The sequence below is a fragment of the Acromyrmex echinatior genome, chromosome 3 (assembly GCF_024713525.1).
Source record: "Acromyrmex echinatior isolate Ae372 chromosome 3, ASM2471352v2, whole genome shotgun sequence".
In the NCBI taxonomy this organism is placed as follows: domain Eukaryota; kingdom Metazoa; phylum Arthropoda; class Insecta; order Hymenoptera; family Formicidae; genus Acromyrmex; species Acromyrmex echinatior.
Genome location: NC_141854.1, coordinates 12,062,729 through 12,075,403, shown reverse-complemented (window position 1 = coordinate 12,075,403; position 12,675 = coordinate 12,062,729). Strand labels below are relative to the sequence as shown.

Here is a 12,675-nt window from a genome sequence, read left to right as displayed (position 1 = left end):
AAAACTACTGCAAAAGTAAAGCGTTTGAAACGTTCGAAAGAGATGCTTATTGTGAAGACAACAATGTGATTAGTTATGCTATCTCTTTGAGACAAAGCGTTTAAGATGACGAAATCATGTTGCGGCTCGCGTGGGATTTATAATGGCCCGTGATTCGACAGCTGCAATGTAGTTCCACGGTAAAAATAGGCATCATCGTCGGCGCCGTCTTAACGATACAGCCTCGAGGAGTGATCTGCAAAAACTATGTATACGATGTTTATCGTGACGACTGACAATCCTGATCTTTTAAATTATTTTGAATGTACCTTATTGCAATGATATTAGCAAATATTGTTGAGCATCGTTCATTGCACGCCTTGTTCCTTTTGATGAGAGAAATACCAGAATAGAATTAATTTATAATTTTTTTCTATGATATTATATATTATATTCTTCAAAACTTTAGGAAAGAAACGGCTAATCAAAATAAGGTACACAAAATATGTGTAAAACATATAACGTAGCTCAGTTAAAGTGATTGTAAAATTAATCGCTTTATCATATTTAGCAATATACTGCTAGTTAACTAATAGCACTATGTACTATTTAAATATGATTATCTAATCATCATCCCAATAAAATACACTTCATTAGACAATGAATAAAATCAATTCGAAATAATTACAAAAGAGCAATCGTAATAATCCGATGATAAAATCATATAAAAAAGTTTTTTTTTAAAGTAATATAATAATAATTAATTTATAGTAATAATAGTAAATTATAATAATTTATGATAATTAATTTAATTTTAAAAAATAATTTACTTTTGTTCATAACAATATCTAAAATAGAAATTTCAAATTGTGAAATAAGATAGTTAAGCAAAATTGGAATATTTGTTTCATAAGAGATTTCTCGTTAATTTTTTAAATTTCTGTAGCAAAAGTTTGTTTGAATTTTTTATTTTATTTTTTAATCTAATTTGTCAATTCTATAATTTGTCATATAGAACATAACTAAATGAGAATTGAATCAATAATGTTAATGTATAAAATCATCGTTATTATCGCAGAAAAAGGTCATTAAATTTAAATTTATGTTACATACACACAGTAAAAAAATTTGTGTATTTGTGTTCGAAACGATTCACTTACGTTCTTGTTAACAGTTTGTGTTGAATTTTTTAACATATTTAAGTGTTAATTTAACATAATGTGATTACGTCATTTAAAGATTTTTTGTGAAATTGATATTTAATGTTTTTTAGTGTCAAAATGACAATTTATGAGTAACATAAAACAATACAAGTAACATGAATAAGTAACATAAAAATAATGTGTTTTAAAACGTAAATTCTAAAACAAATAAATAAAATCCGTGTTAATTGAACATATCATACATATTAATTTTCTGAAAAAATATGCTTTCATGATTTGTTTACAAACGATGTCAGTATCTTTTTTTATATTTATTCTCTTACATAATATTTGTGTTATCTTCTAATATTGTATATTCATATTGTGTAAAATTAACTAAAAAATTTGAGTGGACCATTTGGGACATGCGATTTATGTTAAATTCAACACATTTTTTCCAACTGTGTAGTATAAAAAACAAGGAAATGTCGCAACGAAAGGAACGTCATGATCTTTCAGATCAATACCTATCTAAGCATGCAGCAAAAGATGCTCTTGTGACCATAGAAACTTTTTCCTATATATCGCATTTATTTTACGACCCATTACCATATGACCATTGACGATGAGATAGGCCTTCGGTACCGATTTATCGCTTGAATTATTGCATTTTGAAACATTTCTTTTTTATGATTTTCCTATCTTCTCGATTGTATCAAAAATGTAGATAAAAATCTTTATCAATTTAATTTATATTATATTTTTATATTTTATATAATTAATTTAAAGTTTGTAAGCTATTAGTATCAAATTATATTAAGATTATGCTGTCTAATCAAATAAAGTTAATTTCTTTTTTTATAAAGATATTTTTCTTCTTTAATAAAGACGTTTTTCTTCTTACTTATAAACTATTGAAAATACATTTATTCATTAAAGAAACATTAACTTTCCGTTTATCAATGAATTATATATCAAATATTGTGCAATGATAGAAAACCACTCTTATTTTAAAATAAATACAATATATTTATATTTCATTATCTAAAGGTGTTCTTATATTTTAAATTTCCAAACATTCGTGACATTTTAAACATTTTAATTGCTGATTATTTTTTTATTTATTAATTTTATGAACTTCTTTTTATACATCTTTTTATACTATTTATTTTAATACTGTCCTTCATTTATTCGCTTTAATTTTGATCTCCTATTTTCTGTTTCATCTAGTTGAAGTCTTAATCCTCAGCTTACCAACCGGCTGTGATTGACACTAATTTAAATTTAAAGATTCAGGGTGATTCTCGTCATTTATCACATCTGAGCAATCATTTTATATTTCATAAAATAAGTTGCCGAGCGATATATTTTCTCACGTAAATTATACGTCGAGATAAAGTTGTAAAAGAGCTCGCCACACTTCATTGAATGGATGGCAAATAATGCACAGGTGTATTATTTTGCCCACCCTGAAGTTATTTGCCATTCACTTAATGAAGTGTGTCGAGCGAGCTCTTTTACAATTTTATCTCGACATGTAATTTACGTCAAGATAAAGTTATAAAAATTGAGATTATGTTGCTTGGCAACTTATTTTATAAAATGTAAAATGATTGCTCGAAGATAATCATAAATGACGCTATCAGAAACATTCAATGTTTCATTATTTTATGACTATTTATTTTTTGTTAAAATAACATTATTCTTAAATATATACAATATTAACAAAGATTAACAAGATTCTGAAATAAAAAAAAACAATAATTAAATAGAAGGGGCGATGAGAGGAATGGATCTCGGTATGTAAAATAAATTAATTAACAAAGTTTAGCCTCTCTACACATGACGAGAACGAGCCTGGATCCTTAAATTTAAATTAGTGTCACAGCCGGTTGGTAAGCCGAGTAATCTATGGACTAAGACAACAGTCAGATAAAACAGAAAACAGGAGACAAAAATTAAAACGATATATATATTGATTAAACATATTTCACTTGTAATCAATGCGCGATTTATGGTTAATATTACTCGTGGTTTGTTTCTATTTTGCATAATTTACAAAAGCACCGACGCATATTTTAAACCGTTCAATACACATGATCACTAATATATAACGTGATCGTATCAGAATGATATCGTAAATTATTATATTTTGTCCATAATGTATCTATTCTACCTGCTCGATTACCGTGCAGCGGATACTTTAGACGTGTGAAAACCTGTCGTCATCGATTTTATGACGATAAAATTTTTTATTTTATAATTTTATATTACACAGAAACAAATTTTATTTTGATCTGCTCTAAAATCTTTTTTCTTATTATTATTTTTAAAAATTTCATTGAAATTTTGATAAACGGCAAGTCTTTGGTCAGAAATTTCATAAAAATCAAATACTTTAACCTTCTTTGTATGAAAATTAAATCTATTCGAGCTATCATTTGTGAATATGATTTCGAAAAATTTCGCTTATGTAATTAATTTGGCTGAAAAAACCAAAAGTCATAGCTGATTATCTCCTAATTTCGGCAAGTTAATTTTATGTTATTCTTCTATGTATAAGAAGTTTATAATAATTTACTCTATTGAGAACGCGTATCTCGAACATAGATAACAGTAAAATTGATCAATCGTTATCAAATAATACAGTTACAGATCGAAGTTTCACTTCATTTTGTAATAAATGCCGTAGTGAACCCCATGCCCACGAAAACACGTGGCGAACCCAAGGGAATAAGAGGATTGGTCCACTCATTTCCCCTACGCAAGCTCAGTTCGCGAAGTGCGCGTCTGTTCTGATCCACCTCGATGAACCCAGTCGGTGTTTGGCAACGCGTCTTTCATCTAGCGTTCCAACGATCCCTCCGATCGGGATTCGCGATACGGGGAACGTGTGGATAAATTATCGCTATTACGCATAAATTATTTCCAAAAGATTCGACGCATCTGTGCAAATTCAATATATATAAATATATATCTTCTACCAATGTAAATCACACATAAGTTAAAAGAGTCTATCGCATCTGATAAAATATAATACATAAAATACAATATAATTCAGTATTCAATAGAACAGATTACAATAACAGTAAGCGATAAAATTAAAGCAGAACTTTGTGTATAACAGATTATCAACTAGCGAGGCAAAAAAAGGAAGATTGTTATTTCAAAAGAACTCCAGTAAAATGATCGTGTCGGGTGCCACATACATTTTGGGAATCATTGTTTCAACGAGATTTCGCGTCACGTAACACCGTTGACCCCCTTACGTTTGAAATTGGCCGTATGGCTATATTTTTATCGTGGCAACGTTACCGGCACGCAAATATTATAGTTGAGTTTCCTCAGAGTCGCGTTGGCGGGATGTTTCGATTGTAATGTAAATGATTTAAGTAAGATTAAAATAGATTGATCTTTATTATTCAAATGTTTCAGAATAATGCTTAGAATTAAAGAATTAAATATAAAGCTTAGAATTAAAAGTCCAAGAAATATAAATGCAAAAAAATTTTTTTAATACATTTTTAAAAACGTAAACGCGCGTTCTTAAGATGACTCTACGCGATTAATAATACTGATCAGTAATATTGAATCAATAATACTAACAGTATTAATATTTTTAGTATCTTTACAACCTTATACAATCAGTATTATTGGCAATATATTTTACTTTAGTTTTTACGTACAATATCTATTGTACTGTGACATGGATCCTAATAAAGCAATACTGATGCTTGAGAATCAAAATCCAGATCACGTCAGTATTCTACGTCAATCTATCAATATTAACCACGATCAATAACATTGTCAGTTTTGTTAATACTGACAGTATTATTGATCGTGTAGGGTCGCCCCCCCCTCCTTTATATTAAATGATTTTATATTTAAATTAAAATATTGTTCTAATTAAATATTAGACTATTCAATATGTACTATCATTCATTTATTTTAAAATATTGCAAAATTACAATTGAAAAAAGCTTCTTTTATGCAAAATGGGAACAAAGAATCGCTTTCTAAAATATAGCTCCATTTTAAAATTCCTTCCATTTTAATCCAATCAAATAAGGGAAAATGTCGAAGCGATTTAATTCCAGACCGGAACAAAGTATTTCCGGAAAAAGTTTCTATCGCGCGCAACTTTTATGGCAAATTTCCTTGAATACAAGAATATTAAATGCGAGATATACGTGAGCGCATAAGTCATTCGAAGCATTGTAAGTTACGGATCGTTTACCCTCTCTCGAAATTACACAATCGCTGAATTGGCAGGACTAACCGTGCTAAAAGCACGACGTGCTCTAACCCATCTTTCGTTTTCCTTTTCATTCTTATTTTTTCCTTTCTCCTTCCTTTTTTATTTCCTTCCCGGATTCGTATCCGCCTTCCACTCACCATTCTGCAAGCCTTCTTGATTTCCTTTTTATAAATCCTGTTTGCCTGGCTTTTAGCATAATGCACTTACGTGTGTATATATGATATAACTGAACATGCTACAAACGTCACTATAACGATGAAATGCGTTTTACGACTAGAAATGTGCATTATCTCACGGATTTCAGTTGACTTCTTTGATCCTGACTTTAATATCTCTTAATCTTCTATTGTCTCTTTAAATATTAAATGAGCAACCTGGGTTTAATAATCCGTAATTTAATATCTGAAACGTCCTTTACGTCATATCATTTGCCTAAAGATTGTTTTAATTATTTCGTTTAATTCATCATAGACATAATAACAATAGATAATGGAAGTACTAAATAAAATAAAATTTAGATGACCAGAATTTAAAGTTAATTTACTACTATTGATCGTTTTAAAAAAAATTTTTAAGAAAACGTCAAAAATCAAATATTCTATTTTAATTTTAGATTATAAGTTTAATCTAATGTTCATTTCCGTTTTTAATAAATTATAAGACAACTAAAAATAAAAATTTGCAAATGATTTAAATCAGAACTGATTTAAATCATTTGAACAAGGACGCCAGTGATGGCCAGTAAAATCGTATCATGACGAACGAGCAGCATCTGGTAAGAATGAATATTATGGTATCGAAAAAAATAATCGTGTCGCATATATCACTGTGTTAGTGCCGAAGAAACTAGTCGTTCTCTCAATCTCTCACGAAATGAAGAAATCTGATCGCAAGGTTGTCGTTCAAAATCCCGCTTACGAGGACAGTGGGGTCGCGATTTCCGGCGAGCCTTCTTTTTTCGGGGAATGCGAGGGGATAGTATCCCCTCAAGCACCTAAGGGAATTGAAGAAGATGTGAATCCTGATCTTAGGTTTGACATACAAACTGTTGCAACTGGAATAATTTTTCTGCATCAGAATAAATTGAATAAAACTTATCGCGAATTTAACTGATTCTGACATTTGCATCGATCTATGATTTTTTTCTCATCAAAGACTAAATCATTTTAAATTGATTGAAGGAATTAATTTCTCCCTTAATTATTATTAATACAAAATATTTTAAAATCAGATATTATCAGATAACACTTAAAAACTGATATGTACATTATAAAACTATTTTTTTTTTAATAAAATTTTAATTCATTGAAAACTATTTATGATAATAAAATCTGATTATATTTTCAACGTAAATACTGTGTATGTAATGTCGATCGAACGTGATTTTCGAGTCTTATATACATATATGTCAGGTATGCCGCGCGTTGTACTATAAGACAACATTATTATCCCGAAAATGGTTGGGGCTGGGTCATCGTCGTGACGGGTGTCATGGTGCAAATTCTCGCTACGGGAATACATGGGGCCGCAGGGGCTTGGTTACTTCTCGATGGGACAAAGCGATATCGTCAGACTCTTCTTAATGTAGGTACGTGACGCAACAAATACGTATTACCAATATTTCTTGTCCAGCTTCATTAGAGAAAATGACTGTTTTAAACTGGCTGTGCAATGCAAACTAAAGAGACTATATACAAAATATTTAATAAGCTAAATATATATATTTAACTTATTAAATATATATATATATATATATATATATATATCTGCTTCTTGCAAATATAAAATAGTCAATACTTTTATAAAACTTGAAATTTACTTATTTTATAGATAAAATATGTATATACTTCTCTATTTCTTAGATTATCAATTTTTCTTATATAAAGATAAAATTGATGGTTTAAAAAATACAGTAGGATAAAAAATAAATCGATCTATAAAAGTATGTGATCTTGATATTTACGAGTATATATACGAATATATAAGACTATTGGATAATATGTCTTTGAGGCAATACAATATTTCTAAATTGTATTGCTTGAGTTTGATAAAATATAAAAGTATTTCACGTAGTAAACTTTTCTAATCATATATAAAAGATTTAATTGTTTTATGGAAACAATAAATTAAATTTATATGTATAAAAGTCCACTAAAATAATATTATTTTCGATATAAAATATCGAAAATGCATCTTCTATAGTTTTATCGTCGAGAAAGAAATGAAGCATAAGGTCATATTCTCAATTGGTTTCCAATACTTCTAAGCATAACGTCAGCAACATTTTCGAGTTGCCTCTTTAAGAACACGCCTCGCAAAGAAAGAATTGCGTCATGAACGAATTATTATCGTCCTCGTAAACGCGAATCCATCGGCTGTGATTTATTTTTTTATGTTTTTTGCTGTTATCTTTGAACATTAACGAATTTCATTAATTCAGCGATACAATATTACGTTCTAAACAAGAGCTGCCATTTAGATAACGAAAAGCAACAATAATCCGATGAAACAAGCAAAAAAAATAGATTGTTTTTTGCAAGAAGCGTTTTGAGAAAAGCAAAAAATGGTCTAATTGATTAGGATATATATTTACTAATTCTTTTATATTTAAAATGTTTAAAAGAAAACTTTCTGTTACTGTATTGATATATTAATATTATACAAATTATATTATCATATTTAATATTGCATATCATAAATTTTCGTAAGAAAATTTATGTAAATTTTTCCCAATTTTTAATTGAGCTATTTCTAAAAAAGAACAATACTCAAATTAAATCATTCTAACTATAAATTACGTTTTTGATAAATTTTTTATACTAAAATGCAATTACATTTAGAAGCCAATAATTAATTTGTTATATTTATTATGATTTAGTAGTTATCAGACCCTAAATTAAATCGTAAATCGTAAATTATTATTTTCTTTACAAAATGATACTTCTTTCTTCAAAAAATGTTACAAATTGTTTTGTTTTAACAAGACGTTTAACTGTGAAATCTATTTAAGATTAAACTATTTGATCAATTTAGTATGCATTTTACTATTATAAATATGCGCATTAAACCACATTTTTTATTCTATTTAATTATTCAGAAAAATTTTACATTCTTATTCTTTTATTTTAGCAAGACGTCCATTATAAAATTTATTTATAATAAAATTTATAATAAAACTGTGTGACCGATTTAATAAATTTTTAGTATTTATTTATAAATATATCTTTGTACATATGATAAATCGCGTTTTTATTCTCAATCACGCAAAAATTTAAAAAATTTTGTAATTGTACAACTATGAAAAAAATTGAAAAAAACAAGTACATATAACAGGCAATATGTACTTGCACTGCTTTCAACCTTCTGTCTTTTTCGCTTCTTTGAGATCTTAGCAAAAAACTTCTTAGAAATTTTACAAGCTTCTTCGTCCTTCGCAAGGATAGTCAACTAAAATCCCGACCAATTGTAAGTCGTTGACCCTGATAGCAGTCGCTCTCGCTCTCGCCAATTCACTCTCGCTGTCGATTCACCCATTCCCATCGACAAAGACTATTTCAGGGGTGAAAAGAATACGTCGTCGATCTCACGATTCTCAATAAAGAATTCTGAACTTGATCGCGAAAAACAACGGAAGAAGAAACAAAAGAAAAAGTAAAGTATGGAGCATTATGGGATAAACATTTCTTTTAGACTTTTAGACTTTACAAACCAGAAACTGCTTTATCCCAGATATATTTTCCACATCTACATGATGTGTATAATTTTGTTATTAACAAGTACAAAAAAATAGAAAAGAGATGCATTAAAGATAATTATTCACAAAAATTTAAACTGAAAGATTTATCTGTAACTATAAATAGAGCTATTATGGATTGATATATCGCTTGAAAAACACATTTTTTTCTCTTCAAAGAATCTCCTTTTTATACACAACCATATTTCGAATATTCTCTTAATTTATACTTCATATTTCTCTTTAGACATTTTAGAGACACTTGTCTGAATTTTGATACGGTCAGTGTACCCACTTTTTTATCCGTTTATCATCTATAGAGATTTTTTGATGAAAAAAATTATGTTTTTTGGTCAACATATAAAATGATAAACATTTTGTTACTTTAGTTTTAAAAAATCAAATTATGTCATCAAAATAAAAAATTATGATAATATGTTTTATTTTATTTTTAAGGAGATCCGGAAATGAATTTATTTAAACGATGATGTAAAATACTTTGTCACATTTTCAGATTTTTCAAGATATCACAAGTTTTATCATGTTATCAAGTAGGCATTTCAATTTGATGTAACCTCTGCATACAAATCTCTCTCCTAAACTTTCTTTTTCCCCTCGATATCTTAAGTGATAATAACAGAAACAGCCCGCGTATATCCTAAGACGAATCCAGATATATTTACCTCCTCACTCAGAAGGAAATTCCAAGACGCAGAAATCCAAGTTGCAGAAATCTCGGCATTCAGAATGAGAAAGAAGAAAAATCTTGTGAAAGGCACGTCTTAAACGATACTCCCACGCGTATAAGTCATCGTCGTTGGCCAGCGATATTTAATGTGCATCCGTCATCCTGTCGTTACAGTGAGATTAATAACTGCTTTTTCTCGCGTGCTCGCGGTGAGGCGCCCATTTGTCTCCGTAAGCCGAGTCGTTACTTACTTCCATAATAAAATATATTCACTGCGATTGATGAACGCGCGTATCGATGAGACCGCAAAAATTAATTAGACTCGGTTCTCTAGAAAGGCTGTCTAAGCGAGTCCGCTTAAAAGCCTGATGTCGCTATTAAAACAGTTTTAATCACAATCGAGTGTTTGTTTAATATCTATAGACAGCTATATTAATTAACATCTTAGTGAGAAGGATCGCATGCGCGGGCCAGCGAAAGAAAATTTGTTAAAAAAAGATTGTGATTTTATTAATACGCTTTTCAGAGAACAAAATATATATGTACGAAGAAATATATATGTACTTCCTTAAGAATTAAGATTAATGTGCAATCGAAATATTTACAAGCTAAAATTTAAAGAGAGTATAATTATGTAATTTAAAATATCTTTTATCTGCTTTAACTAAATATGATTTTCTTCACTTATCTGTGTTAAAATATCTTTGTAATTTAAAATATCTTTTTATTTATTTAAAAAAGATCTTTTATACAACTTATAATCGTTTACATAGGCATAAACTATTGTTGTTTACGCGTGGATCTGCGATGCTGCTTCAAAACTTAAGCAGATGCAAGAGGCGTCCACGACTTTATCCCAGAATCAGACGTGATTTATCGATGGGATTTCACCATTGACGTGCTAAGCATGTCGTGGTAAGAATGAGGGGAAAGAGGAAGAACGAAGTATAAGAGTACGAAGCGTCGTATTCATTAGCACGAGATGCGTTTCTTGAGAATTCTTTAGGTACCGTGACTATCATAAATCATTTAAAAAGCGGAATGATAACGCGTAAATTTTATTGGCTCTGACTGGTCGAGTATCTAGGGTATGGCAATAGCTTATTTGCCAGATACAGGGGTATATTGCGAGTCGTATAAAAAAATATATAAAGTTGTTAGACGTTTAATCCATTTATATAGGCAGAAAATGTATTGTATGAAAATTATAGCCCACTCACTCATAATGACAAAGGAAATGAAATGCAAATGGAATCTCTTAAAAAGAAGAGAAAAAAATACAAACACACATATATATATATATTAGGTGTTGGAATTAATTCGTAGCGTTTTTTAATGAAAGAATGTTATTTATTTCACATGAGCATTAAAAAATACATTAATGAAAGTACTTTTAAAACTTATAAATACTTTGTAAAACGCTACGAATTAATTCCAACACCTAATATATATATATATATATATATATATATCAAGAGAAAAAAATTAGATCTGAATATTTCACTCTAAAAAATGGTTTCAGTTAAGTGTAATTGCATTCCGAGATATTTATTTTCACATTATTCCCTTATAATCAAACGACATCCAAAAACAGGAATTCAATCGATGTGTAGAACAAACTTTCCGTCATATCGCTCATCGTGACTTATCCTCCGATCGTAAAGCATTAGTTATGAAGAAGAGTCGTCAAATTCTAATGCTAGGCAATATACAGTAACCACGTAATCTGCAAAGCAAATTCATTTTACTATCTATGTGTCGCCCGGAAATCCGCAAAGAAATACATTTCGCCATTGCACAAATCGCGAATCAATCTCATTTCTCGCCAGACGTTCATTAAACAAACATGCAAAAACGAATGGTTTTTATCGACTTTAAATGTATAAACAAAAGAAATAAAATGAAATAAATAGTCGCATAAACGATAAAGAAAAATGGGAAAGAATAACATGCCAGACGAAATAAGAAACGGGCGCCAGTTGAAGCATTCTGTTATCTACAACGCGCGTAACGAAGATCAAAACCTTTTTCGAATAACCAGCGTTTGATTTGACTTTTTTATTACAGGCTAAATTGCGAGCGATATACGCGAAAGTTATATTTCCTTCGAAACCGTCGATCAACGACACGCCGCTGGCGTTCCTACAAAAAGTTAATAACATCTCTCCGTGAGGAGACTTCTTACATCATACAGACATTTTACCGCGGAATTAATTCACATTGTATGTGGATAAATATATAGACGGTATCCATATTCCCATAACGATAAGAATCTGGAATGTTGTATTATTAGATGGTACTGGACAAGAGAACGTACTGAACATAATTATAGTTGCCACCATCTTCGTGTAATCATACTCTTTGAGCTGTTTTATCTGGAAGTGTCATCTATGTGTTTGCACGATTAAGTAAAATTTGTGGTCGATTTTTTTCACGTTTTACAGGATGGTTGGGAGCAATGTCGACGGGTGTCGCCCTACTTGTGTCGCCGGTTACAATAGCGTTTTGCCGAAAAAAAAGTACAAGAGTAACAGCAGTCTTGGGCGGTCTCGTTACCGCCCTCGGCTGCCTTTTCACTTCCTTCGCCTCGCAATTTCATCAATTGTTCTTCAGCTACGGCACCGTCGTTGGTAAGTAAAATTTGCAAATGGAAAACAAGAGACTATTTGTAGTAATTATAAGCATAAACTCGTAACTAGGAATTATTCTTGTAAATGACGCAAAGATATTGAAATTTAAAAAAAAAATGAAACAACTGTACCAAAAGTAAAAATATTTTTTTTTGTATTTTAGAGGAAGCGTCATGTTATATTCGTGACGGCACACCATATTTTCAGTTTTGATTTTTTTTTGTATAAACAAATGCGGAACTTTT

General features: G+C 29.8%; 1 protein-coding gene and 1 long non-coding RNA gene across 8 annotated transcripts in view; one reads left to right on the top strand and one right to left on the bottom strand.

Annotated features, from left to right (window-relative positions):
* LOC147910252 (uncharacterized) overlaps positions 1-12,675 on the bottom strand; it is a 322,413-nt gene that overhangs the window by 238,095 nt on the left and 71,643 nt on the right. The gene's annotated exons all lie outside the window — the stretch shown is intronic.
* Positions 1-12,675, top strand: part of LOC105150071 (uncharacterized) — a 74,829-nt gene that overhangs the window by 57,176 nt on the left and 4,978 nt on the right. For both annotated transcript variants that reach the window (XM_087404678.1, XM_011062892.2), the window contains exon 2: positions 12,245-12,430. In XM_087404678.1, coding sequence (XP_087260804.1) covers positions 12,245-12,430 — 186 coding nt within the window. The remainder of the gene's footprint in view (positions 1-12,244; positions 12,431-12,675) is intronic.